The 26,521-nt window shown below is 41.5% G+C and overlaps 1 protein-coding gene across 1 annotated transcript in view; it reads right to left on the bottom strand.

Moving 5' to 3' along the window:
* Positions 1–1,089: 1,089 nt before the first annotated feature.
* TCP11L2 (t-complex 11 like 2) overlaps positions 1,090–26,521 on the bottom strand; it is a 36,033-nt gene continuing 10,601 nt past the window's right edge. The window contains exons 3-10 of the mRNA XM_040984893.1: positions 23,767–23,902; positions 20,659–20,779; positions 19,721–19,941; positions 17,517–17,653; positions 9,191–9,378; positions 8,805–8,986; positions 5,431–5,603; positions 1,090–3,281 (exon numbers count right to left, since the gene is read on the bottom strand). Coding sequence (XP_040840827.1) covers positions 3,037–3,281; positions 5,431–5,603; positions 8,805–8,986; positions 9,191–9,378; positions 17,517–17,653; positions 19,721–19,941; positions 20,659–20,779; positions 23,767–23,902 — 1,403 coding nt within the window. The 3' untranslated portion in view covers positions 1,090–3,036. The remainder of the gene's footprint in view (positions 3,282–5,430; positions 5,604–8,804; positions 8,987–9,190; positions 9,379–17,516; positions 17,654–19,720; positions 19,942–20,658; positions 20,780–23,766; positions 23,903–26,521) is intronic.

Below are 26,521 nucleotides of genomic sequence, written 5' to 3'. Positions count from 1 at the left end.
ACCTTCAGCTGCTACCTGGACTTACCATTTATCTCCAATACTCTATTTCCTATGCACTTGGCCTGTTGTATTTTTCCTTTTCTTGGCCTCTTGACAAATTCCTATAAATCCCTCATGTTTGAACTCAAGAATTATCTTCTCCATGAAATACAAGTTTGAGGATATTTTTCTCTAGCACCATGCACATTTATTTGATAATCTTTATGATACTCAAATTGTTCCTAAGTTTGATCTTCTTACTCAATCATTTGGGAATAAGATCTATCTAACCATGTATCACAACACCTAGGACACCTGGCATGGCAGATGTCCTATCTGTTGTATTGGCTGATTGAATGTCTTAATGTCTGGAAGGACCTGCTAAATAGTGCAAGATTTATTTGAAAACAATAAAAGACTGGCCAGAGGATCGGTGCGGTGACGTATCAAAATAAGCCTCTGTCTGTGGCTTTGGCATCCCATTTGGGCCCTGGTCCAAGTCCTAGCTGCTCCATATCCAACCCATCTCCCTGCTTATGACCTGGGAAAGCAGTGAAAAATGGCCCAAGTCCTTAGGCACCTCTACTCACATGGGAGACCTAGAAGAAGCTCCTGGCTTGGACCAACCCAGCCTCCGCCATTACAGCCATTTGGGGAATGAACTAGGAATGGAAAATCTCTCTCTCTCTCTCCCTGACCTTCTACCCCCAAATCTCTGTCACTCTGCCTCTCAAATAAAAAAAATAAACGAATCTTAAAAAAAAAAAAAAAAGACTAGCCAGGAGTAGCTGTTTAGTGTAGTGGCTTAGATACACACTCTGCATTGGAGTACCTGGGTTCAACTCCCAGGTTTACCTCCTGAGTAGCTTTCTGCTTCATGTCGATCCTGGGAGGCAGTGGTGATGGTTCAAGTAACTGGGTTCCGGCTGCACATGTGAATTCCAATTTTGGCCCTTTCCAAGTCCCAGGTACTGTGGGAATCTGAGAAGTGAACTAGTGGACGGAAGTCCTCTCTGTGTGTGAGCATAATGCAAAAACATCTGGCCATCCAACACTCTAGCACAAAGATACCCAAAAATACCCAAAAGTGGCTTAAAAGACAGACACCGGTTATCTTGAAATAATTCTTAATATTTTAAAATTTAGATGAATGCACACAATACATGTTTTAGCAGAAGAATGAAATAGATGTATATGGTGTTTAATAAAACTTACATTACAAAACATGACCATGTTAGGAAAACCTCAAAAGTATAGGTAAATATTTAAGTAAAAACTAAATAAACAGCATGCTAAAGGATATGATTAAAAAGTGATAATAAATGCAGTTGCTTAAATCCAGACTTGAGACATTGAAATTGACTTTGCCACTTTAAAAGGAAAAAAAAAAAAAGCAGAATGCCCTTCATTTTAAATGTATTTTTAAAAATGTTTGCACATGGTTTCCCTGCAGGCAACTGCAGTATAATCAAGTATATAAAAGAGTATCGGCTAGATTGCAGCCTGACAATAAAAAGCATAGCACGTGTTAACAACACAGCTCTCCTCAGAAAGCAACCACTTACATGGCATCAACGTTATCTTCGCACGCCAGAGCCTCCCTGCCGCCCACAGCCCAAGCTGAGCACAGTTCTAAACTACTTGAGCTCCAAGAGAAAATGACAGTACAAGTTTTCAGCACCTTCGGGTTTCTAAGCAGAGGGAAAAGCTACGGGTAAGACCAATGCTGTGTTCTTCAGTAGGATTCCATGGACACACAGCTAACCACACGGATAAAAGGACTGCCACATTTGGGAATTGTGAATAATAAAATTTCTTAAAATGTTGACACATTCCCCAAAAAGTGAAGGCTGCAGCCGATTCATTGCCACAACTGTTTCCTAGAACTTCATGGAGTAATGAAGCAACGCTCCACGGGGTGAGGTTGTGCTGAGGAAATGGGAGCTGGGGGAAAAAAGAAATATTCCTTTTTATTTCCTATGTATTTTTCCCTACCAAGTCACTAAGATTCACTGAGTTCTTAGTGAAAAAAAAAAATCAATCCAAATGAACATCCCCAAGTTGCAGCACTTCCCTCAGCACTCCTGATCACGTAGGGTTCTCTAGAATCCCCGTGAGCGTTAGCACTCAGGCTCTGATGCCCAAGCCTACTGCTAATGACAATGATACTGAGAACAGCATCTTGGTCCTAACGTGGTAAGGATTCAATCCGCACAAAAGGTATTTGCTAACAAAGTTACATATGGTTAAAAAAATACAAATTTTTAGATGTGAACTTCATAAGAGAATAGGCTCCTATTTTATTGTTAGCTTCCTTTTATCTTCTAATAAGTAAATCAATTCAAACCAGTCCTGCCTTACATAGAAAATAGTGAATTCCTATCAATGGCCTGAGAAATTCAAGGACGTTCACAAAGAGATTTGTGCAAAACTCATTTCTCCCAGAGAGCAGATGGATTGTAAGAAACAAATTTCTACAAGTTTAGAAGAGAAGTTTTCCCTAGGATCTGTATACAGCATTAAAATGTACTTAATAAACTCAAATTCTAAATAAATACTGACAATTGATATCACCAAATATGATTTGGTACTTTTGTGCAATTTTAGGACTTACTGTGTAAGTTTCTAATACACATGAACAAAATGTAATTGTAATTCATTTATTCAGAACAATAGTTCCCTCGGCTATTCTTACCACTTTCAAGAAGTTGTGCCCGAATTAAAAATCATTAGATTTAAGAATAACTAAGGGAGCAAACAACTCTTAATGAGTTGAAAGAATAAGCCAAGTCTAAGTGCTTAAGAAGACATTTAGAAGTCTTACATAGGTAATATAATTCATTACAAATTGCTTTGTTCTTTAAAAAAATCTGTTTTAAACATAAAAATGATGCACAAATAGGGTCTATGTGATGCGCATGTCTTCTGTAATGCTACCATTACTGAATTACACCCCAGATGGCACTGAGAATGTGCCACATCCATAATGCCATTGATGGAAGGGACTGGGTGCTGGAGTGCTGGTTTTCCGATCTCCTATCCAATGCCAGTTCCACATTAGCTGGAAGGAGGTGAGGCAAGGCCCTTCCCCTCGGCTTCCTCGCTGAAGAGCAGCTTTCGAAATATATTTGCATAAAATGGTCCATACACTTGCTTGTTGAGATTCACAATGCTTGCATATTGAGAGCCCAGTGCTTCTAGCTCCTGCTGAATGACAGCAAGGCCTCCTGGCATAGGAGGCAGACATTTTTGAGGGCTTGGAAGACAAAGTAGGCTTTTCATATATTGTTGGATTCGTTTGTCTGGAGGTGGGAGAAAAAGATATTTTGACTCTGTACCATTATTAAAGTACATAATTTGTAAAATAAGAAGAAATACTGACAATGGGTTAACAACAATAATGTTAAATCTTCACCCTTTGTGTACCCGAACTTTTCACAAGGTGGTATTCGATTCCTCCATCAGGAGTGCAGTCCTTTCCCCATCCTTTGGATCAAGCTCATGCTATGACTTGTGAATGCAGTGGACATACTGGCATGTCAGTTCCATATAGGCCTAGGCTCAAGAGGCACGAGTCACATCCGCTCTGAGCAGGAAGGAGAATCCCAGATAACATACACGGGTCCAGCCCTTCTTATATCCCAGGGGTCTCTTTCAAGTACTTAATTAACTCTAATTACTTCTTAGGAAGAAAAGTAAGAGTTATCTAAATACCAAATTTCTCTTCTAACTGATTATAGATGATCCAAACACTCTCTACCCAGGAGGCTGGCAAAGAAGGCTGATGTGGTGAGGTGGGTAAAGCTGCCACCTGCAACACAGGCATGTGACACGGGCACTGGGTCGTGCTGTGGCTGCTCCCTGCTTGGCAAAAGCAGAGGACAACCACCCTAGTGTTTGGGTCCCTGCCACTATGTGAGGCACAGGTGACACCCCTAGCTTCTTCCAGGTCCAGTCATGACCATCTGGGATTGAACCAGCAAATGGAATATCTCCATATATGTGGTCAGCCTTTCAAATGAATAAAATCTTGTTTTTAGGAAATTCATTTGAAAGAGTCATAAAGAGAGGGGGAAGGAAAAAGAGAGCATGAGTTCTTCTGCCCACTGGTTCACTTTCCCAGTGGCTACAATGGCCAGGGCTGAGCCAAGCCAAAGCCAGGAGCCAGGAGCCTCACCCAAGCCTCTCAAGTGGGTGCAGGGGCCCACACTTGAGCCAGCTTTTACTGCTTTCCCAGGCACATTAGCTGGGGGCTGGATGGGAAGTGGAGCAGCCAGGACTCAAATAGGCACCCCTGGGATACTAATGCCATAGGTGGAGGATTTACCCTTTATGCCACAATGCTGACCCCATGGATTAATCTTAGTTTGTACAATGTAAGACTTATATTATTTTAAATCACTGAAGTAACTTATTTTTAAATTGCACAGTGCTGAAGCCAATCTAAAAAAGAATCAAACTCAGCACATTGCAATATCATCAATGAATTATCTTAATAGTTTTCTACACATGTGCATAAATTAAGTAAAAAAAAAACAGCAGGGGCTGGTACAGTGGCTCAGTAGGCTAATACTCTCCTGTAGTGCCAGTATCCCATGTGGGCGCCAGTTCTAGTATCGGCTGCTCCACTTTCCATCCAGCTCCCTGCTTGTGGCCTGGGAAGCTGTAGAGGATGGCCCAATTCCTTGGCCCCTACACTCATGTGGGAGACCCAGAGGAAGCTCCTGATGCCCCTTGCTTTGTATCGGTTCTGCTCCAACTGTTGTGGCCATTTGGGGAGTAAACCGGCACATGGGGGTCTCCTCTCTTTGTCTCTCCTTCTCTCTGAGACTCTTCCTTTCAGATAAAATGAATAAATCGTAAAACAAAAGACCCAAATCTGTTAGTATGCAAAACAAGTGGTTCTGTCTGCTCTGCAGCTTAATCAGTTTTCAGAGCAAAACTAAAGTGACAGGAGCATTTGTCCAGTTAGGAGCAGACAAACAGAATCAGTCAAAGGTGTGTCTGGCTCCCAGAGTTGAATGCGAGAATGAAGTTGCTGGAGTTTCTAGGACAACAGTACTTTCAATGAGACAAAAACAAAAGAAAACAAAAAGCTTTCAATTTTCAAAAGGTTAGGGAAATAGGCTGGGGAAAATTGGGTGGACAAAAGTTGCTTTGGTGCACTGTGAGAGGCCACCTCTGGGTGGGGCATCTCTGGCTCTCAGCGTCCCTCTCCCTTCTGACGCTGCCAAGTGTCTCCTTTCTCTAGAGCACAAGCAGAGCCCACTCTGACGTTTTCAGCCACCCTGCCAACAAGCAGCAGAGCTCCCACTGATTGAAGCCTCAAGTCAGAGCAATTAGGAATGTGGGCACTGGCGTCAGCCAGGCTGGGGAAGAACCCAGCGCTGCCCTCAGCTAGTTATGTGCCCTTCAGTCATCTATTTAACCTCGTCACCAATGAAGACTCACCAATCAAGGTCCTAATAGGATGATCCTGTTCCTCGATGCTTGAAAACTGACCTACGAGATTAGCTTGCACCTCGGCATTTAAAGTGGGTAACCCTCTGTCCGTCAGGCTCTTGTTGACCTCAACACAAGTCTGAACGCCGACTGAGTTCAGGGTTTCTTTCATGTTAAAGGTCCTATAACACATAAAATAAAAGCCCATCAGGGAAATTTTTTCTTCAAAAGATTTTAAAAATACACTGACCTGTTTCAGATATCCACCATTTTTCTATTATACTGACAACAGTTGCCTCCATCAGAATAAACTTAGAAAAGAGTCACTCCTCTCAATCACCAGCTTTCATATAGAGCAAGTTTTGAAATATTCAGAATCACCCGATGGTTTAAGCAGTGCTGAAATAGGAAAGCAGAAGTAGGAAAATGTGGTCTTTACAAATAAATCTGCAGCCCTGACAGCCAGGCTATCAGAAAGGAGCAGAAAATACCAAGTTACTTCTTAAAACAAACCCTTTGCCTGGGTGGACTCAGTCATTCATTTAATTTTTAAAGTGCCTGGAAAATAAAAATGGGATCAATTCATTTGTCTGTGTTTGAAAAGCAGTTCTATAACACCAATCAAAACAACAACGATGTTCAGAAATCAAATTATCTAAAACTTGTGATTGAACATGATCAGAGGAAATAAACACCTTACTCTAGTTAATTCCAAATAACCGAGTAATAATCCCAAATATATAACAAGCAGGAAATGGTGATGAGCACCTAAGGAGCAGGTTAGATAAATGATATGGAAAAAGAATTCTTGAGGGCAGTTGCTGGATCCACTTATTAGGGAATGAGAATTAAAAATTGTGTCTCACTAATCAGAAAAGATCTATAAGAAAATGCTGTGAAGATGGAAATGAAAGGATGAGAAAAGGGCCCAACGATTCGATGGCAAAGGTAGAATAGAAATCACGCAGTCATGGGGACCTGGGTTCAAATCCTACTTCTCCCACTGAACTTGTTGTATGCCTGTGCTAGTCTGCAGCAAATGTTTAATCAGAAGGAAAAACAAAATGCTTTTGATTAACATGACCATTAATAGTAAAACAATTAAAACCTGACTGGAATTCATTACACACCCACACTGGGCCTCCCTCTGGAGCTCCAGAATCTGCAGGAATAGACTGTTAGGGGCAACAATTACCCCCTGAGACTTTTTACCCACCTCAAGGCATGGCCCTAACTTTCTCCTGCTTTTAACTGGTGTGTTCTTAGGCTAAAGAAATATTAACTTTTTAATTTAGGTCAAGGCTTTCTATTCCATAGTGGAAAATGCAAACATTTTTTTTTTTGCTAGCTTTTAAGATGCATTATGAAATCAAATTTCAGTGAGAGCTGGGCTGACTGGGGTTGTTTGCTTTTTTACACTAGGGAGGCTTACCCCACCACAGTGAGGATAACTAAGAACTGACTCTAGTTCCTCACACAGAGTACAAAACTAGACAGAAAAAAATAAACGAGCCAGATAAGCAATCAGATGCAGCTATAGAAAGGATGACTTAATGATGCAACAGCTATGAACAGCTAATATTCCTCAAGTACATATGGTGTCCCAGACACCTGTGGTAAGTGCTTTACACAAATCTCACACTGCCAAGGTAGGTAAAGTTAGTTTTTACAAGCAAGGAAATGGTACTCAGAGTGATTCAGGAATATGCTAGAGCAAATGTAACAAGCCAATAGCAGAGCTTGGATTTAAACCTGGTAGGGCTCACCCAGAGGCCTGCCCTCATAGTAGCCATCTTCTATAGGCTTTATATGAATACGTAAGTAGCACTGAGTGTTGTCTACAGGCTTAACAGATAAAGACTTATGGATAATTAATGGTTACCCAGGATCGGGGAATGCTAAGATCAGATGAACTAAAAAGTTTTTTTTTTGTCAAAAAACTTGAGTCCTAGAATATAAAGAAACCTGGAGGCTGGCAGTGATGTAACAAGCTATTCCTCCACCTGAGGCACTGACATCCCATATGGGTGTTGGTTTGTGTCCCAGATGTTCCACTTTCCATCCAGCTCTCTGCTTATGACCTGGGAAACAGTGGAGGATGGCCCAAGGGCTTGGGACCCTGTACCCTCATGGGAGACCCAGGAGAGGCTCCTGGCTTCACACTGGCTCAAGCTCTGGGTATTGTGTCCACTTGGGAAGTAAACTAGCAGATGGAAGATCTTCCTCTGTCTCTACTTTCTGTAACTCTTTCAAGTAAAACAAATCTGGAAGGAGGAGGACTAAGGAATGAAACAAGGAGATAGAGGTGGAGGAGGAGAAGAAGGAACAGAAGAAACAGCAGCATCTGTCGCCTGGCCAGTTGGCACTAGTATCAGTAAAAAGGGCAGGACCTTGAGATAGTTAGACCTGGGATGAGAGGCTCAGGCCTTGAATTGCCCTTTTCTAGCAGTGCAGCCCAAAGCACATTCTATTATTTCTTCTCCTCTCTTATTTTCTATTCTATTCTATTCTATTCTATTCTATTCTATTCTATTCTATTCTATTCTATTCTATTCTATTCTATTCTATTCTATTCTATTCCATTCCATTCTACTCTACTTTATTCTTTGAGTATCAGCCAAAAAGGAGAAGTTTGCATTTTGCTATCACTTGGGCTCTTAATATTATAGGATTCTTATTAAATAATATATACACTTAATAAAGGTGGGAGGATGGGAAGTCAGACGCATTATCCTTCAATAGCAGGAATAAAGGGGACAGATAGTCTTCAAACACATGAAAGAGGAGCTCTCCCACACAAGACCTGTAGAAACATGGGGTTGTTGACCAAGACTGGACAGATTTCCACCCGAGGATTTCCAACAGGATGAACTAAATGCAAAAGCTAAGCTGGATGCTAACATTCAATGAAGGCTTGATGCAGGAGATGGATTTGTCCAAAAACAAAACTTCCACTGGACTTATGTGACGTCTCTGCAAGACAGAACTGTCACCACTTTCAAAGACTCCACAGCAAGGTCCATCAGGGAGGCCAGCAAACATGCCATTGCAGAGGTGGCAGTCATGAGCCCCAAGACCTGAAAACACTCTCTGGTAGGGCACTTCTTTTTCCATGGCATTGTTGAAGACAAGTTCTGGCACACACCCATCCCAAGTGGATATACTACACTCATCCTGTCACTTGTTATGGAAAACACCTTCCTATCAGAGAACATGTAAGCTTTCAGAGATATTCAAAGAAATTCTAGAAAAAGGCTGTGTAAGATAGACAAGCTTCCTTGCAGCTTGCTCCTGAATCCAGATGCCCAAGGTCATTCTCATTCTCTGAAACACACGCAGAAACTTAGCACAGAAGGGAGCACATACAAACATTTGGAACTTACTCTTTGTTCATGCCTTCAAGGAGAACAGCTGAAATCCTTTTTAACCTGTTTGCAAGCTCAGGCACGCCTTCTGTAATAGCACCCACCATGTTGTTGGTAATTAGGGAAAGACAGGCGATAATTTTCAATTGATTCAGCTTTTCTGTCAGTTCCTGAAGACGTGCTTCATCTGTCACGAGTGTCTAGCATATTTATTTAAAATGTAAAAATAAAAAGGGAAGCTCAATACCATGAAAATGCAAAAGAAGCAGTGCCATATACAAATTCCCCCTTTGATTGGTTTTCAGTAAAATCATGAAAACACATGTAACACAGACTGGTTTGTGGCATTCCAAGTTAGAAGTCAAATACTGAAAAATCTGGGGGAGGCAAAAATATTCACATACCTCTGGTAATTCTTTTTTCTGATAATCCCACTGTAACAGCTTCAAGTAACTGTTGTTTAGCACCAGTGTAGGACTCAGGCTTGGCTTGGAGCTGCTTTCTGCTCCAGGAGTTAAAGCAGTCTCAGAAAGAGAAAGCAGCTCTTCATTGACAGATTCTTCTATCCATTTTGTAGTTTCATCGAGAGCACCTGGGGGAGAGTCCACATGCTTGAGCTGTAGCTGGGGCCTCCCTTCCTTGTGCATTCTACCTGCAGATGCTATGTTACGTGCAGAGTATAGATGAAAACGCATAGCCAACCCATCCACCCCCCTCCCCAGTTCCTGCCAAAAGTTGGCAGTTCATACAAAGAAAAAGAGCTGTGAACTAACAATTATGATGGAATACAATGAATGCTATAAGGCTCAATGAAAGCGGAGAGAACAGACGTTGTCCATGAGAAGGTCTAAGAGGAAGAATTCTGTAAGTGCCACTTGAAGGGAAAGGCAGCTGGAAGAAAGGGCTGGCATTCGGAAGAGCAGCCTGCCTAAAACCTGGAATACAGGGTGAGTGGCATATTTTCAATGCTACAAGCAAACCTAGACTGCTGGCCCATAACAAATGAGGTAAACAGAAGCAAGTCACAGATGATCTTGAGTTTCATACAGAGATGGCATTTAGAAGCATAGTTATTAAGCATTCTTGGGTCATAGGCTCCTCTGATTGCCTGATTAGAGCTATCTATGCCTCTTCCAAGATGTCCATGCTCATATGCAGTGCCCACCAACCACTTTCATTCTCTTTTCAGATTCACAGACCCTGGGTTACAAACACTAAGTAAAGGAATAAGAATCTCTGGTTCTGTTTTCAACATGAACATGACACAATCCATTGAGCATGTTATAAAGGTCATTTGAAAGAGGAAAAATGCATCACAGAAGGAGAGCAGGTTATTGCAAAGATTCAGAAAAGTGAGGGGTAAAGGGGAAGTGGAGAATACTTATGGGGAACACTCACAGGTCTTGGTGACTCTCCCAAATGTAGGAAGAAGGAAAGAAGGAATCTAGCGTGACTCCCAAGTATCCACACCCTGGACAGATCAATAAATGGTTGTGCCATTTTCTGAGAAAGACATAGGATATCGGTGACAGGGAATCTCTAATATATCTTTTCCTTTCTATGGTATTTCCAAGGCTACTACTAACTTTCCAGATGTAAAAACAAACATGTTAAAGTCCTTCCTTTCATTAAAAAAAATCAATTTCTCTGCTTAGCACTTGTCATTCTGGAACCCTTTCTTCCTGCCCTCTTCCAGATTCCTCTACATCTCACACCTGTATTCTTCTTCAACTGCCTGCTCTCTAAGCATTACTGTTACCAAGAACCCTACGCCATTCACTTTGGCTACTCTTCAATCTCAGTGGACCACCACCTTTCTCATTTCTGTGGTTTCTGTTTCCATTCATACCCCCAAATAAGTGGTTTCCAAGTCTGTATTTCTAGCCCTCATTTCTCTCTAAGATTCTGAGTCTTCATCAATAGAATGAGTGAGTGGAAGAACAGCCACTGGATGTGAGGTTGGGTAGAGATGCCCAACGAGCACACCAGTACCCAGCATTTCCTTTATCCAGGTACAACAGGTGTGAAGAGCCTCAAGATTACTGACTATGGTAAAATCATGTGGACGTGATGCGTTTTTAGTATTCATATACCTTTGCTTTTTCATGATTATCACTTTCAGTATACTTATTTTTATAATGCATGAACATGCAGTATATACAAACAATACTTTCGCACAACAAAATGCTTAGCTTTGAAATGTCCAGTTTGGTCAGTTTTGACCAACCAAACATCTGTACAAACACCACTCAGAGCAAACCATAGGCTATCTTCACTACCCTGTTTCCTTGTTTCCCTTGCTAGTCATTTGTACTACTATTCAACTCTTTCTAACTTAATGAGTTAGTTTTGTCTTCTACAGTTACAAACACATGCCTAGAAAAATGTTTGTAAGATTGATGATGTTATGTATCACAAGGCTTTACATTTTTTTTAAGTTTTGGAGTAGTTTGACACTCAACAAGTTAGAAGAAATAGCAGAGTTCTTCTATGCCCTTTACTCAGCTTCTCCCAACATCATCTTCTTTAAACACAGAACACTGTAAAAACTGGGAAACTGAGTCACTGCAACATCATTAACTTAGACATAAACTTAATTATTTCTTCACTAGTTTTATATACATTTGTTATGTGTGTGCATAGTTCTATACAATGTTATATCATATGTGGATTCATACATCCATCAGGACACTGAACTAACCAACATTAAATAACTCTCTCATATTTAACCCCTAATAATCATATCTCACCCATTATTACTTCAAAAATGTTACATAAATCAAAGCCCATAATATATAACTGTTACGGGCTAAATGTTTATGTTGCCCTCCCCTCGAAAACCCATATGCTGAAGCCCCATCCCACTGTGATGACAGTTGGTGAGAAATAAGGAGGGTTACATGAGGTTCTGAGAGTGAGGTCCTCCTAGTGGCCTTGGTGCACTTTGAGCCACCCAGTCTATGATGTTTTCTTATGGCAGAGTAGACCAACATGAGCTCTCCACCAAGTTACATGTACTAATAGTTTGTTTCTTTCTCTTGCTGAGAAGTATAATGATATCACAGTTTGCTTGTTTATTTATCTATTGAAAGACATTTGGGGATACAAATACGGCTGCTCTGTAAGGGTTTCTGGCTACATTTAAGCTTCCATTCTAGGCAATAAAGGTTTAGTATTACAATGGCTTGGTTGTATGGTAAGTATAGGTTGAAGCAGAAATTGACAAGGAAAAAAAAAGATCTCCCAGAGGTTTAACTTTGTTTTAATTTACTAAATTGTAAGTCACATGATTTAACTTTTAGTGATACCTGTGTTTCCTAGCTTACAAAGATCCTGTGTGACAAATGCCTCCCAAGTCAGTGCACCACTGGGAGTTCCCATTTCTAAAACTCATTACCAGAAGTACTACATTTATTCCTTAGAATACCTTTTACAAGAGAATATCTATGGTTCAGAAAAGCTCAGCAGCAATACAGCAATACAGCTGCCACAAAGCCCAGAAAGCAACACAGCATGGGAAGAAAATAGACTAGACTGCAGGTGACATTTCCATTGTAGGTGAGTGAATTTCAATGAACGGTAACCTAACAATAAAGCATTCAACATGGAGCGAAGAACTTGTGCTAGGGAAGTGACCTAGAGCATGTCCTCTGACCTATACAGCCTCAACCGAAATCTGCCCCTCATTATTCATTAGTTGTATTCGTTGGAGCACTTACATTACTTAATGTCTCCTTCAGCTTCCTCATCTGTTAACTGGGGATAAATAGTCCCCTCCTGCAGTTGAGGTGAGGATTCAAAAAAAGCACAATGTGCAAAACTGTTTCTGGCACTTAGGAATCAGCCAGTAAGTTTTAGAAGATCATTCAGCTGCTCACACAACCTTTGGAGGGGGCGGTGGTTGGTAGTTGTCTCTGCTTATTTTGGTGTCTGAAGGTCAGGTTCTCCCTTCTTTTCCTGTCACTCTTGAAGCCACCCAGACAGAAGTGATTGAGTGTGGTATACTCTGAGCAGGTTAAAATTTTCTTTTTCTTTTTTCAAGACAAGTCTGTGTGTGCTAGCTCAAGGAAGTAGAATCTGACCAGGTCACTTTACAGGAGATGCTACCTAGAAATCAGATAGAATTGAAAATCCGGTTTACCTAACATGATTCCTACTACTTGGTAAGGGCTGTTCCAGAAGGGAAGACGAGAGGGGAGGAAGAAAGGAATCACTGAAACTGAGTGTTGTAGTCAATTTGATCTTAAAGTATGGAGATATCCAGTTGCTATCCTCTCACTTAGACGAGTTTATCAAGTCCAATTCTTCCACAATAAAATTATGTATTACTGGAAACAAAGCTTCATAACTGAATTTATTCAACTTTCAACCAAATGGTATCTAATTATTACTATAATGTGAATCATTACTATGGATTATTAGGTGCCTAATAGTAATATTAGCACAATCTCTTTACTAACAGTAGTTTCTGTGGATAAACCACTACAACCCACAAAGATTTGCTACAAGAGGTACCTTTACCAGTGTTTGTTTCTGTAGGTGGACACAGCCCCTTCCAAACTATGGAAGGAAGGCAAGAAAGCAGAAGGTGGGGGCCAGCACAGTGGTACAGTATGCTAAATTTCTGCCCTGTGGTACCACCTTTCCATACGTTCCACTGATTCATGTCCTGGCTGCTCCACTTCCAATGCCTTCCTCCTTCTGGGCTGGGAAAGCACCAGAGGATGGACGAAGTCCTTGGGACCATGTATCCATGTGACAGACTTGGAAGAAGCTCTAGGCTTCTAGCTTCAGATTAGCTCAGCTCTGGCCATTGTGGCCATTTGGGGAGTGAACCAGTGGATGGAAGAGCTCTCTCTTTCTCTCTCTCTCTCTCCCTGTCTCTTCTTCTCTCTCCTTTCCTCTGTAAAATCTGCCTTTCAAATAAAAATAAATAAATCTTCCCCCCCTCCCTGAAGAAAAGAAATGGAAGACACCCACCATCAGCTATGACTTGCTGAGATGAGACTGCCTTCAAACACAAAACAATCCTGTTTCTTGTTTGCTGAAATTCAAATTGTCCTTAAACATGAACATACTATTCTAGGACATCAAGAAATGGATTTAATGGTGGTAGTCTAGTGGTTAATGTTCTTGCCTTGCATATGCCAGCATCCCATATAGGTGCTGGTTCTAATCCCGGCAGCTCCGCTTCCCATGCAGCTCCTGGCTTGTGGTCTGGAGAAGCCGTCGCGGATGGCCCAAAGCCTTGGGACCCTGCACTTGTGTGGGAGACCTGGAAAAAGCTCCTGACTCCTGGCTATGGATCACTGCAGCACCAGCCGTTGCGGCCACTTGAGGAGTTAATCAGTGGATGGAAATCTTTCCTCTCTGTCTCTCCTCCTCTCTGTAAATTTGACTTTCCAAATAAATAAATAAACATATTTTTGAAAGAAGAAAAGAAATGGATTCATTCTCACCAGTTATTTAAGACAGAGATTGTCAGCCTTGGCACTGTGGACACTTTGAGGCTGATAATCTGCTGTGGGTTAGTGATCTGCTCATTCTAGAACACTTCACAGCATCTCTAGCCTTTATCCACTAGATGCCAGTAAGACTTCACACGCACTCTCCCTCCCACCCTCCTGTTTTGCCAGGTGGGGACAATCTAAAGTGTGTGCAGACATGACTCAGTGTACCTTGGGAAAAGGGGCAAGCTCACCCTTAACAGTACTTAGATGACAATTAGGAACTATTTACTTTTATCACCAGTGTTTTTTCCCAGTCGTGAGTGAAAGGGCTCTGACACCATGCACCAGATGGAATCTGCCATACTGGAGGCTGTTCCAGAAGGCCTCTCCTTGGGCTGCAGCATTTCTGTGCTGGGACTGTCTGCTTCAGGGCAGAGTTCACATGCTTCACCTTTCACAAAGCTCCAACATTTCCCATGAGAAATAACTTGCATTTTATACTACAGTTCTTATGATATTAAGTATTTGGTGGAATTTACAAAGTGGAAATAGCAGAGATTCATAGACTCAGATTTTTAAAAAGAGATAAAGGATTGAAAGAAAAGTAGGCTGACAAGGTTCCGCAGACCCAGCACTTGGGCACTTATGCATTTTTTACAAACTCTATTCACCACACAAAGGAAACACCCTCACTCACACGTCACAGCATGGATCTTCCTCAGTTCCTCGTGTTTTTGGTTTGTTACTTCTGTTTGTGAAGATGAAAAAGACTTGCAGTCTTTTATTCAGAAGACATCCAACAGAGCAAGTGGAAATCACTGTGGCTGTAACTACGCTGTGGCAGTAATCAGCGTTTCCTTTGGGAACTGAATCCCAACTGACACACTTTAAAAACCCATTTAGTTATCATGAACAAAAGCAACAGTGTGGCTTAGGGGTTTTCAATCCCTGTCCACTTCAGGGGAGCTGTGAAAAAATTAACTCCAGGGCTCAGCTCTTGGAGAATCTGATTCAATCAGCTGGGACAGGGCTCCAGGATCTGTGTGAGTACCTGAGTCCTCAACACTGCGTAGGACCGGGAAAGCAGGAAGAGCGCCTGTCCACAGACAACTTCGCTGTTGGATTTAATGGGATTACATTATTGAGGCTTAGTAGAGATATTCAATTTTTCCCTAAAGCTTTTCTTGTGTGTGTATAACTTACATACATATTTGAAAGACAGAGTAACAGAGGGAGAGAGAGAGGATGCATGCTTCCAGAACTCCCTCTGAGTCTCCCACGTGGATTGCAGAGGTCTAAGCACTTAGGCCATCTTCTGCTGCTTTCTCGGGCACGTTAACAGCAGCGCCATTGGAAGGGGAGTAGCCAGGGCCAGAAGCAGCCCTCTGACATGGGACGCCACTATCACAAACTGTGCCTAGCCTACAGTGCGCTGGTGGCTCCTTTGAGTACATTTTTTCCTAAAGCAAAATGAAATAAAAGGGGTCTTTGAAAAGTTCATGAAAATGCATATTTTGAAAAACCTGTGAGTTACTTTCCAATTCAATCTTTCCACAGACTCACTGCAGTCTCCCGTGTATGCTCTGAGAGTCCACTGAGAAATCCAGATTACAGTACTTGCTGTGTTAATTTTGACACACACACACAACAAACCCAAATATTTTATCCACTGTGAGACTCTTATTTTGGTATTAGGACACAGGGGCTGACTTTGGCAAGGTGACTGAGGGATATAATTAACAGCTGATGCACATTTTGCCTTCTGGATTCCTGATTCCTCCAGAATCAAGAGTAACATACACGCACAGTAGTATTTATTCTCGTCTTAAAACTCTGGAAATAGATAAGTTAGTGTGAAAGATGCAAGTCTGTGCAGGTCACTAACTCCAGGTTTTAAGAAGAGAAGCAAATAATTTGAGATGAACAAAACCATAATTCAAGATATATTAAAGAATCTGCTCAAGAGTCCAAGCTGTCTTGATTCAAGGCATGAACCCATTTTGAGTATGTACATGCATGCACACAGACAAAACAAACTAACCATTTCCATTCAGGAAAATGCTGCCTATAGGAATGTATTTGCTACAATTCAGGAGTCAGATTCAGATTCTACACAGGATCGCATTTCCCTAAATTGCTTTCATTTTAGTACTACCAACCACAGAGTGCTTGCGGATTCAGAATCATGGGAGGATCTGCACAAGTTACTGAGTCTTGGGGCCAGTGTTGTGGCATAGCAGGAAAAGCCTTGGCCCGCAACACCAGCATCCCACATGAGTGCCAGCTCAGGTCTTGTTGCTCCATTTCTGCTCCAGCTCCTTGTTAACGTGTCTGGGAAAGCAGCAGCCAGCCTAAATATCTGGGCCCTCTCACTCACATGGGAGACCCCGATGGAACTCCAGGCCCCTGGCTTCAGGATAAGATGGCAATAACGTCAACACAGGGCACAAAGTCATCTTATGGGCTCCCCAGTATGTATCAGGTCTGATGACTGAAATGTCACTATGTGGCACATGATCGGGTGTTCAAAAGTTAAGATTTCCCTGCTCAAAACTTCCAATAGCCTTCCACTGCACCTGGAATGAAACCTAACCTCCTCTAGTTACTAACAGGGGTCTAGGTGACCTCTGCTTGTCAACCTCACGGCCCCATTTCCCGTCCCTCCTTCCTTACCTACTCTGCTTCAGCCACAGGATCTGCCCTGTGTTTGTGAACTCTACAAGCAAATTTCTGCTTTAGGCTTTTTGCAGTTGCAGCTGCTCCTTTCTAGAATGTTCCATCTCTCAGATGTTCACATACTCTCAGTTCTTTGCAAACTCTGCTCAAACGTCCCTTACTACAGAGACCTCCCCACTGCACCCCATCTAACAGTCACCCCTGCCATTCTCTCCTACCCTGTTACTGGTTATGGCTTATTTTTCTTTATAGCACTTAATAATCTGACAGTCTGTTTATCAGTGACGCTTACTATAATGTCAGCTCTTTGGGAGTGCAACTTGATTCTGTTTTGTTATCTATGGTGTCCATGGCACCTAAGCTGGGTCTGGAACACAGCTAGTGCTCAGTAAATATTCCTTGAATGAATAAGATAACAGGATCAAGCATATACTACGGACAGAATAAACTACAGTAAGTTTGTGATGCCATTTTATAGATAAAAAGATGCTTCGCAGTAAGGTCAAACTTCTCTGGAGACACAATTATTCAGGTGTAAAACTGTACTTCAATATTATAGTACATGTTGTAACTTCAATAGAAATACACATTAGATTATACTCACTTGGAGTTTCCTCTAAGATTTCCTGGAACTTGCTTCTCTCATATTCCACCAACTGGCGTTGAAGGTGTGGTCTGATACTCCTAATTGTAAAATTGGCCATGTCCATTTTCATGAGGTCCAGGACATGGAATATTTGTCTACAAATTTTAGAATTAAAATAGTTAGTTGATTAAGAAGTTAAGCCAAAATTCATTAACTACTATAAATATTTCATATGGAAAAAGAAACATCTTCTAAAATCCAACTGCCATTTGGCAAGCTCACTCATCACAGTGTGTGTGTTTGTCCATAGTTCTCAACAATATTTACTTTAGCAGACATAACGCTTCCAGCTGACCCATCACATCCAGCCATAAACTGGCAGAGAGACAACTAAGACACATATTTTAGCAATATGAGGAGAAAAAATCAAGAAGGAAGGGCCAGTTGGGAGCCTCTGAAATTTTAAGGAATCTGAACACAGTACATACAGTTTTTATTTCTAAGGGAATAAGGAAAAAAACAGTGAAATAAGGGAAGGCTGCAGTAGAGGGACTCCGAAAGAACATACTTCATTTTTGAGCTGTGAGCAGTCCTGGGCTCAAGTCCAAATTTACGCCGGACCAGATTCATGGCCACACATAAATTACTCAATCCCCTTGAACCTCAAGTTTCCTCATCTGTGAAAGAGGACATCTACCTTGAAGGGAATTTATCAACAATCAGTGAATTAATGACTGCCTGGTGGAGGGGTAGTGGCAGCCAGTAGGCATTCAATAAAGACCAACATGAATACCACAGGTTCAATATCATTCATGGGTAATAAGGTAACTGAAGGAAAAGACAGAAAGTATCCCTCAAACAAAGACATCTTCCAGAACTGAGCACAATTCAAGACATAAAGCCCATTTTACAGTTAGGGGAAGTGTCATCTTGAAAAGTTTTCAATTTTGCTGAGGTCACAAAGTAAGTTACTTACTACACACCTACTAATTTCCTTCTAATTTCCCCTATTCATATATAAAACTCAATTCTCAATACGGCAGTATTCATGTTTAAAGGGAGAAAAATTCCTCTAGAGCACAAAAGTGTTGCTGACTCTTCTTTCATTTGGGATCACAGGAAAGTTACTGTCTACACCAAGCCAGATGGAATTCTCATAATTTAACATGCATTTCCTCAGGGAAGCCTCAAATGGCTAGCTGATCACTAATGGCTCATCCTTCCTTCCTGGAATGCAGAAAAAAAAAATGTTTTCAGACAACAACTACTTTTCCTGAGCCCATTTTTAAAAAAGATTTATTTATTTGAAATACAGAATGAGACATGGAGAAATAAAGAAGTATCTTCTCTCCATGGTTCACCCTCCAAATGGTTACAATAGCTGGGATTGGGCCCAGGCAGAAGCCAGGAACCCAGTCATCATGTGTACTTCTCATATGGGTGGCAGGGGGTCCAAGTACTTAGGCTATCTCCGTCTATCTTTTCTGGTACATTCACATGGAGCCAGATTAGAAGCGAAGTAATGGGACTCAAATGGTACTTCATTAAGGGATGCCACCACTGTAAGCATCAGTTTAGCTCACTATGCTAAGCTCTGGTCCCTGCCTTGGGTACCAACTCACTAGTCATGGTCAAGGGAATGGGGTTCTCCTAGGATGAGATGGTTGCAGACTGAGTATGCCATACTTGTCTCATTTATTATCTGAATGAACAGGATTCCAAGAATCAGGGCAAATGTGAAACCAAGGAAAGAAGAAGCCTGGGTCCTGAACTCCAGAGTCAGTCTGACACATGAATATGTGAATATGAAAGACTTTTACTGGTTAAATTCCTGAGAATCCATGGTTTATGTGTTACAGCAGCTAGTGACCCTAACTAACAAGTTTTCCTACATCCTTGACTAGATTAAGACACCTGCTGGGAACTCTTATTACAATCCTCTACTTAACCTTCCACAGCATGTATCACAACTATAATGAATTATTCAAGGTCAATCTCCCAATTGGACTACAAACTATTAGACGTCAAAGATTACACTTATATCACTGCCTGCTGTGGTTTAAATGTGCCCTCCAAGACTGGACTATTAAGTATCAGTGCAACAGCATTGAGAGTTGGCCTTCTCCTCAGATCAAGAATTCCTTTAGGATGCCAATTATTGCTCTGGTCCCCCAATGTCTACAAGTTCCCTCTAATGAAACGCAGGCAGCAGAAGTGCTAACCTCAGCACCTCCACGATGTTGCTGGTGGCCTTCAACTCTCTGATATCATCGTCTCGCACAGGAGCACAGAGTTTTCCCATTGTACTGATGACATAGTTGGCCAGGCCCTGGATGTCCACAGCGTTGTGCTCAGCCTGTTGCCTAATGAGGTCTGTATCCAAAACTTCACAGATCTGATTACGAAGCCGGTTGCCACCAGGAGTCAGGAAAGAGAGAAGTGTCTACACAGGGAAAGGGAGAATTAACAGCATTGTTTCATGAGTGAAGATTGTCACATTTCACTTCAGTGATTAGGGTCCCTGTCCATCATTTAGAGTGCAGGACACCATCGAAGGTGACACAGACTGAAGGGTGGATTAAAGAAGCACTCTGATGTCTGAACTCTAAAAACAAAGCAGTATATTCTGAATTGAACTGACAGATGCTATCAAAATGAAAGCAACTGGCAAGGAAGCAATATTTAGCACATGGGCACATCTATGGATAAGCAGAGCAGAGAAGGGAAAACATGACTCCAAATGAACTATTAAAAAAGAATAGATGAAAACAGCCCTGGGCCTATTAGGTACAACATGTTTTACATATAAAATATTCACCATATACAAAGGGGCTTCAAAAAGTGTGTGAACAATTGAATTAAAAGTTAGGTAAGATATTGTGAAATTCATGTGCAATTGCTCCGTAACATGTATTTCCATACAGTTTTTGAGGTTGCCTGGTTTTATTTGCAGCCTACTTATTGAGCAATCAGCACACACCAGCATGTGAGGACCCAGGGAAAAGGCATGACCCGTGAGCACAAAGCTAGCCCTCCCCTCACACAGTGCCTGCCGGCACCTTGATCCTGGACTTCTCAGCCTCCAGAACCGGGAGAATTAAGTTCCTGTTGTTTATAAACCACCCAACCCCTGCAATGAGTAAAAACATCATCAACGGACCTCTCTAATTTCTTCAAACAGTCTGATGGCATGCTCGTACTCAGGGGGCTCAGCGCTTAGTTCTGATTCCAAGATGTCCCAGAAGGCTTGGTGAACAATATGCTTCACTCGGCCAACCAAGCTGCGACAATGAAATAGAATATTTCTTTTAAAATAAGCATTATTTCCCTTTTAATAAAAAGCATCCTAGTTATTGAAATCTTCAAAAACTATAGGGGAAAAACAGAATAAAAATTGTCCATAGTCCCATTATTAATCTTTTGACACATTTTCCTTGCCCAATACACATTAAGAGTACCAAGTATGCACAATATTATAGATTTTTAAAAATTCAATATTCTTTCCTGTTTTCCCTAGGTCCTTTTAAAATACTTTCTTAGTAAAGCTTCTGATAATTTCCTAAGAAATGCCTTCATTTACATAACTCTTCTACCCAGATCTTTAGACATCTTTTAGATTTTGGGGATGAAGATGGCCAAGTCGCTCTTTGCTCAACAGCAGAAGTTTCATGACACAGAACAGAACAGGAATGGCTGCCAACTGCAGCTGACATGTCCCATCTAAAGTCAGCCAGACCAAGCTGCTGAAATAGAAGCCTCTAAGGAGGAGCTCACAATAGAATAGGTGGCCAGCCACCTTGCTTCACCCCTTATGTCAATTTTCTAAAATAGGTGCATATTAAAATACATATTTCTGCTCAACTCCTATGCCTTTCTAGGCTGCACATGTCTAGCTGGCATGGACCAACAAGAAACGAGCTAAAACAATTTCAGAGCTCCCTAAGGGATGCCAGGGTTTAGATTTAGGTTCTCCCAGAGGCTGTAAGAGCTTTTGAACTTTTTCATTTCCTAGAGAAGCTGGGGGAAGGGATAACACAGGATATATAATGAAGCAAATCATTTAACATTTATTTATTTGAGGGGGAGGGACAGCTGGTTTTTTCCCCCAAATGCTCACAATGACCAAGGTTGGACCAGGCCAATGCTCATCACCAAACTCGACACAGGTCTCCCACATGGGTTGGGGAGGCCCAACTTCCTGAGCCATCCTTTGTTCCCTTCCAGGATGCACACTGGCAGGAAGCTGTGATCAGGAATGGAGCCAGGACTTGAATCCAGGCATTCTGACAGATGTGGGCTCAAGACCTCCCACCCAGTAGCTTAAGCTCCAAGTAAATAATTGATAGTCATGTCTGACAAACATAAGAAAATGATGAATTATGTATATATATCATGCTTTTCTTCCCAGAGAATAGACATCATTAAATATGAGAGTTGACTGTATGGTAAAAAGGAAAAACTTGACCCTTGTGGAGGGCCATCTAAAAACCAGCAGCTTTAGCTGGTTAGTATGCTACTTCCCTCTAAGGCAAAGGAAATGCATCCCATGTCTGAACTTCACTTCCATCCTACACTGGGCAGAAAATGAAGGAAAGAAGGATTACTATCTTTCATAGTATCAAGCGTTTATAAGGCACTTATGCAATCAGCATGCATTTGAAGTGAGTGGTTCCCATTGCAACCCCAGGGGAGTGTGAGGCTCAGTTGTGGTCTTCCCCATGTGAAGGTTCAAGCCCTATGATCTGTGTTGTCCCAACACGCCTTTACTCCGGTCTGGAGCCAACCTTTTGAATTTGATGCACAGACACTACCAAACTGTCTATTGCTGTACTTCATTTTTTAAACCCCCTATAATTTGAATTTAATATAAAATTTAAAAATTCTGTTTTTCAGTCAGAGTTTTACAGAACATTTACTGTATGTAAGGCCTTGCTCAAGGCACTATGAATACCACAGGCAATAGAAAATCTCTGTCCTTCTATGTCAGCGGACAGAAACACAGACACAGACAATAAAGTGAGTGAGCCAGTGTCTCAGCTGGAGAGGACAGAGTGAAACAAAGCAGTGGATTGTAATGGAAGGATATTGGTTTTGCTAGGTCGCTAAAGAAAGCTTCTCTAAGGCAGTGACTTTGGGTTCAGACTCAAATGAAGAGAAGAAAGCAGCTCATCTAGGGAAAGAACAATCAAAAATAAGGAGGAAGGAGGACAGAGTCCCTGAGCTAGGATCAGCCTGGGAATCCTGCAGGATCAGGGGAAAAGCTGGCAGGGCTGAAGTACCGAGACACAGGGGTAAGAGCAGGGTTCTGGCCTTAATAGTCTAGCTTTTTATTCTATGTGGAACAGAAAAACCACTGGGCAGTCTTAAGCAAACAAATTATCTGATGGGATTCATTCTTTAGAAAGATCATACGGCTACTGTTCGGGTACAGAGGATGGGCTAGGACAGGGTAGAAACAGTCCGGGTCACAGGTGATGGCGGCCCAGCTCAGGGATGAGGTAACAGAGCCAGCAGCATGCAAACGCCCAGTTATGTGTATGTGAGCCAGTGGCTTTTAAAAAATAGTAATAATTATCATAAACAACCACCCAGGAGGATGACAGCCACAGTTTAAAAGACGGGAAATTATTATCTTTGCTTATTTTTCTATTTCAAACAAGAAAGTCCTACATGGGATCAAATGTTGTGAAGTTGTCTCTACTGATAGAGCAAAAGTCTTGGGGTCCATAACCGGCACTGTGAGTTTGACAATTCTATGCCGTTACCTAGGAGGCAACTGCAGTCTTTCAAGCCATCAGTCTGTAGGACGGGCTCAGGCCTCGGCTCCTCTTTGTCCCCCAGGAGTGGTGGGCCCCTGATGCCAGAGAGACTGAGGTGGGCTAGAAGGCTGTGGCCCTCCCCAAAGGTCCCTGGGGCTGAGGTCATGCCAAACTTGCCCTCGCAGCTGCGATCCCCAGCTCCAGTTTCTTTCACTGTCTATTCTTAGTGCTTTGGCAGTTCAGAAGAATGAACAGAAGCATGAACTTGATCCTGAGCGTTAAATTGTAAACCCTCTTCACAATGAGGAGAGGCAGCGGGAGCTACAGGAGACTTGAGCAAAGGAATTAACTAGAAGCTCAGGAAGAAAATGCTTCCCTAGGAAATAACATAGCACATGAGGTCTAAAGGTGACGGGTAACACATACCGTAAATGAATCTGTTTAAAATCTCTCTCTCTCTCTCTCTCTCTCTCTCTCCCCCTCTTCAGTATGGTTTATGTACAGGTTACCTGTTCTCTGGGAGGGCATCTTGTCTCAGTTGGAAGTTCTCATTTACAGCAATTTCATGAGCAAGAGTCAAGTTTGTTAAATTCCTTGTTGCAGCCATGAATTCATCAAATGTTACAATCCTAGGAGGGCTCGTTGCTGAAAGGAAAACAAGTCAGTAAGTGGTGTGGCAGTGGCTGTCACCCACAGTGCTTCCTGAGGTTGACATTTAGTTTGTTTCAGTGTGTATTCTGGGCTTTTACGGGTAAAGGGATTTTTAAGGAGGTACTTCAAAAAGTTCATAGAAAATTAAATGGCAAGGTTACTTTGGTGCAAAAACCTTTAAGTTGAGCAATGATTTTTATAACACTCATTTCCATAAAGTTTTTGAAGTACTCCTTTGTACGACAAGAGGTGGATGTGCTCACCGGATACAGACTTCAGGAATTGAATAGCTCCTTTTATGGTTTCAGTTATTGTATTTGTTAATAAATTCTCCAATGTTTCTGAGACAATCTTACTGATATAGGTCTATTTGTTAATTTTTAAAATTAAATCACCTATTTTTAACTATAATTTTAATCAATATTTAGCGGATTAGATACAATTCTAAGAACACTATGACATCCTTCCTCCTCCCGTACTTCGCCTTCCCCCACACTCCTATCCTCTCCGCTTCTCCCTTTCTCGCTTTTAACTTTGAGATGAACATATTTTAGATTCACACAACAGTAAAAGGCACCTAATTTTTTAAATATCTATTGCTTCTGCATATGTTACACATATTACATAGGAGAATCGTAAGACTTCATGCTTGAATTTAGAATTCTCATTAATTTAATAGTCCCAATATGAAATAGCTGAGTTTTAAAAGATTTATTGATTTTTATGAAAGTCAGAGCTACAGAGATAAGGAGAAACAAAGATCTTCCATCTGCTGGTTCTCTCCCCAAGTGGCCACAACACGGCATTGCTGAGCTTCTTTCAGATCTCCCAGGGCTTTGGGCCATCCTTGACTGCTTTCCCAGGCCACAGGCAGGGAGCTGGATGGGAAGTGGAGCAGCCAGGACACTAACCAGCGCCCATACGGGATCGCAGCACATGCAAAGCAAGGTCTTTAGCTGCTAGGTTACTGCGCTGGGCTCAAGATTAGCTGATTTTTTAAAACCATAAACATTGAAAGTATAGTCAATATAGTATGATGCTCAGGGGTCAATTGTAAGTTTTATTCATTATCAAGATATCATTTGACTTAATTTTGAGGCATAATTTACCTCCTTAGAGTGTTGCCCTCAGGTGCTTAAATTTAGATATTTAGGTAAAGGGATACATTGACCTCAATAAACATAAATAACTAAAGTCAAATAAAATAAAGCTTAGAAACTAGAGAAACTTTTGGTAAGAAACGAGAAGTCTAAAATTTGAGATATTCTAAAGATTTTACTAAGAAATTATCCTGATATATAGTGTCACTTTTAAATCACCATTGGAAATCTTATCTCCCATAAATTAAAAATCATGTCCTCAAACAACAGTGGGACAAGCAACCCTCTGCTAACCAATTTTTGTGAAAACCCACCTGAAGCGTGAGAAAAGGCACAAAAACCTGGTCTGGCTGCTGCTGACTCTTCCTCATGATCCTCCTTGAAAATGCTGATATACTTTGGTCCAATAATCCACAGCCATCCCAAGGAACAGAAAGGCTTTACGCATCAAGATGTACATAAAGCACTATTACTAACTGCAAGACCGTGTGAAAACTAACTAAAAATCCAATGATAAATCAATGATCAAGTAAGCTAATGATATATTTACTTGATGAAGTAGTGGGCAAACATCAAAACAATGCTTTAAAATGATCATGAGGGGCTGGCATGGAGGCACAGGGGATTATAAACTGCTGGTATCGCATGTCAGAGCATCAACACAAGCACCGGCTGCTCCACTTCCTATCCGCTTCCTGTAATCTGTATCCTGGGAGCTTAAAGCCCATGTGGGAAGCCTGGAGAGAGTTCTGGGCTCCCATCACCAAGCCAGGTCCAGACCAGCCGTCACAGTGCTCTCTCTCTTCCTCCTTTGCTCCCTCCTTTTCAAATAAATGAGTAAATCTTCAAAACAAATACAATTATTAAGTAAATATTTCATTGTGATGCTAGTTAGAAAGAACTGACACATCCGAGTATGTCTACACAGACGATAAAAACACAGCTAACTGGGCCTGGCGCAGTAGCTTAGCAGCTAAATTTCTCGCTTTAGAACCCGGTGCCAGTTCTAATCCTGGCAGCCACATTTCCCACCCAGCTCCCGGCCTGTGGCCTGGGAAACAGTCAAGGATGGCCCAAAGCCTTGGGACCCTGCACCCACGTGGGAGACCCAGAAGAGGCTCTGACCTCCTGGCTTTGGATCAGCTCAGCCCTGGCTGTTGTGGCCACTTGGGGAGTGAATCCGCGGATGGAAGATCTTTCCCTCTGTCTTTCTTTCTCTGTATATCTCTCATTTTTCAATAAAAAATACATAAATCATTAAAAAAAATACAGCTAAGCACTACATGGTTTTCCTCTTATGGTGATATTGCAGGCAATGTTTTCTTATCTCTATATCTTGCATTTTTCATATTTTTAAAAAATGAGAATATAAAAATTTTAAGTAAATCAAAATTAAAATAAAATAAATTAAAATGCATATTTGGATATTCACAATTAGTTGCTTCTTCCTACATCTGCTTTGTCAATTATCCTTTTAAACAACATGCCAGTGAAAAATCCAACACTGGAAAAA

This window comes from Ochotona curzoniae, unplaced genomic scaffold (genome assembly GCF_017591425.1).
Source record: "Ochotona curzoniae isolate NIBS_2020 unplaced genomic scaffold, NIBS_Ocur_1.0 contig_1014, whole genome shotgun sequence".
In the NCBI taxonomy this organism is placed as follows: Eukaryota; Metazoa; Chordata; class Mammalia; order Lagomorpha; family Ochotonidae; genus Ochotona; species Ochotona curzoniae.
This window is presented reverse-complemented; position numbering and strand designations above follow the sequence as displayed.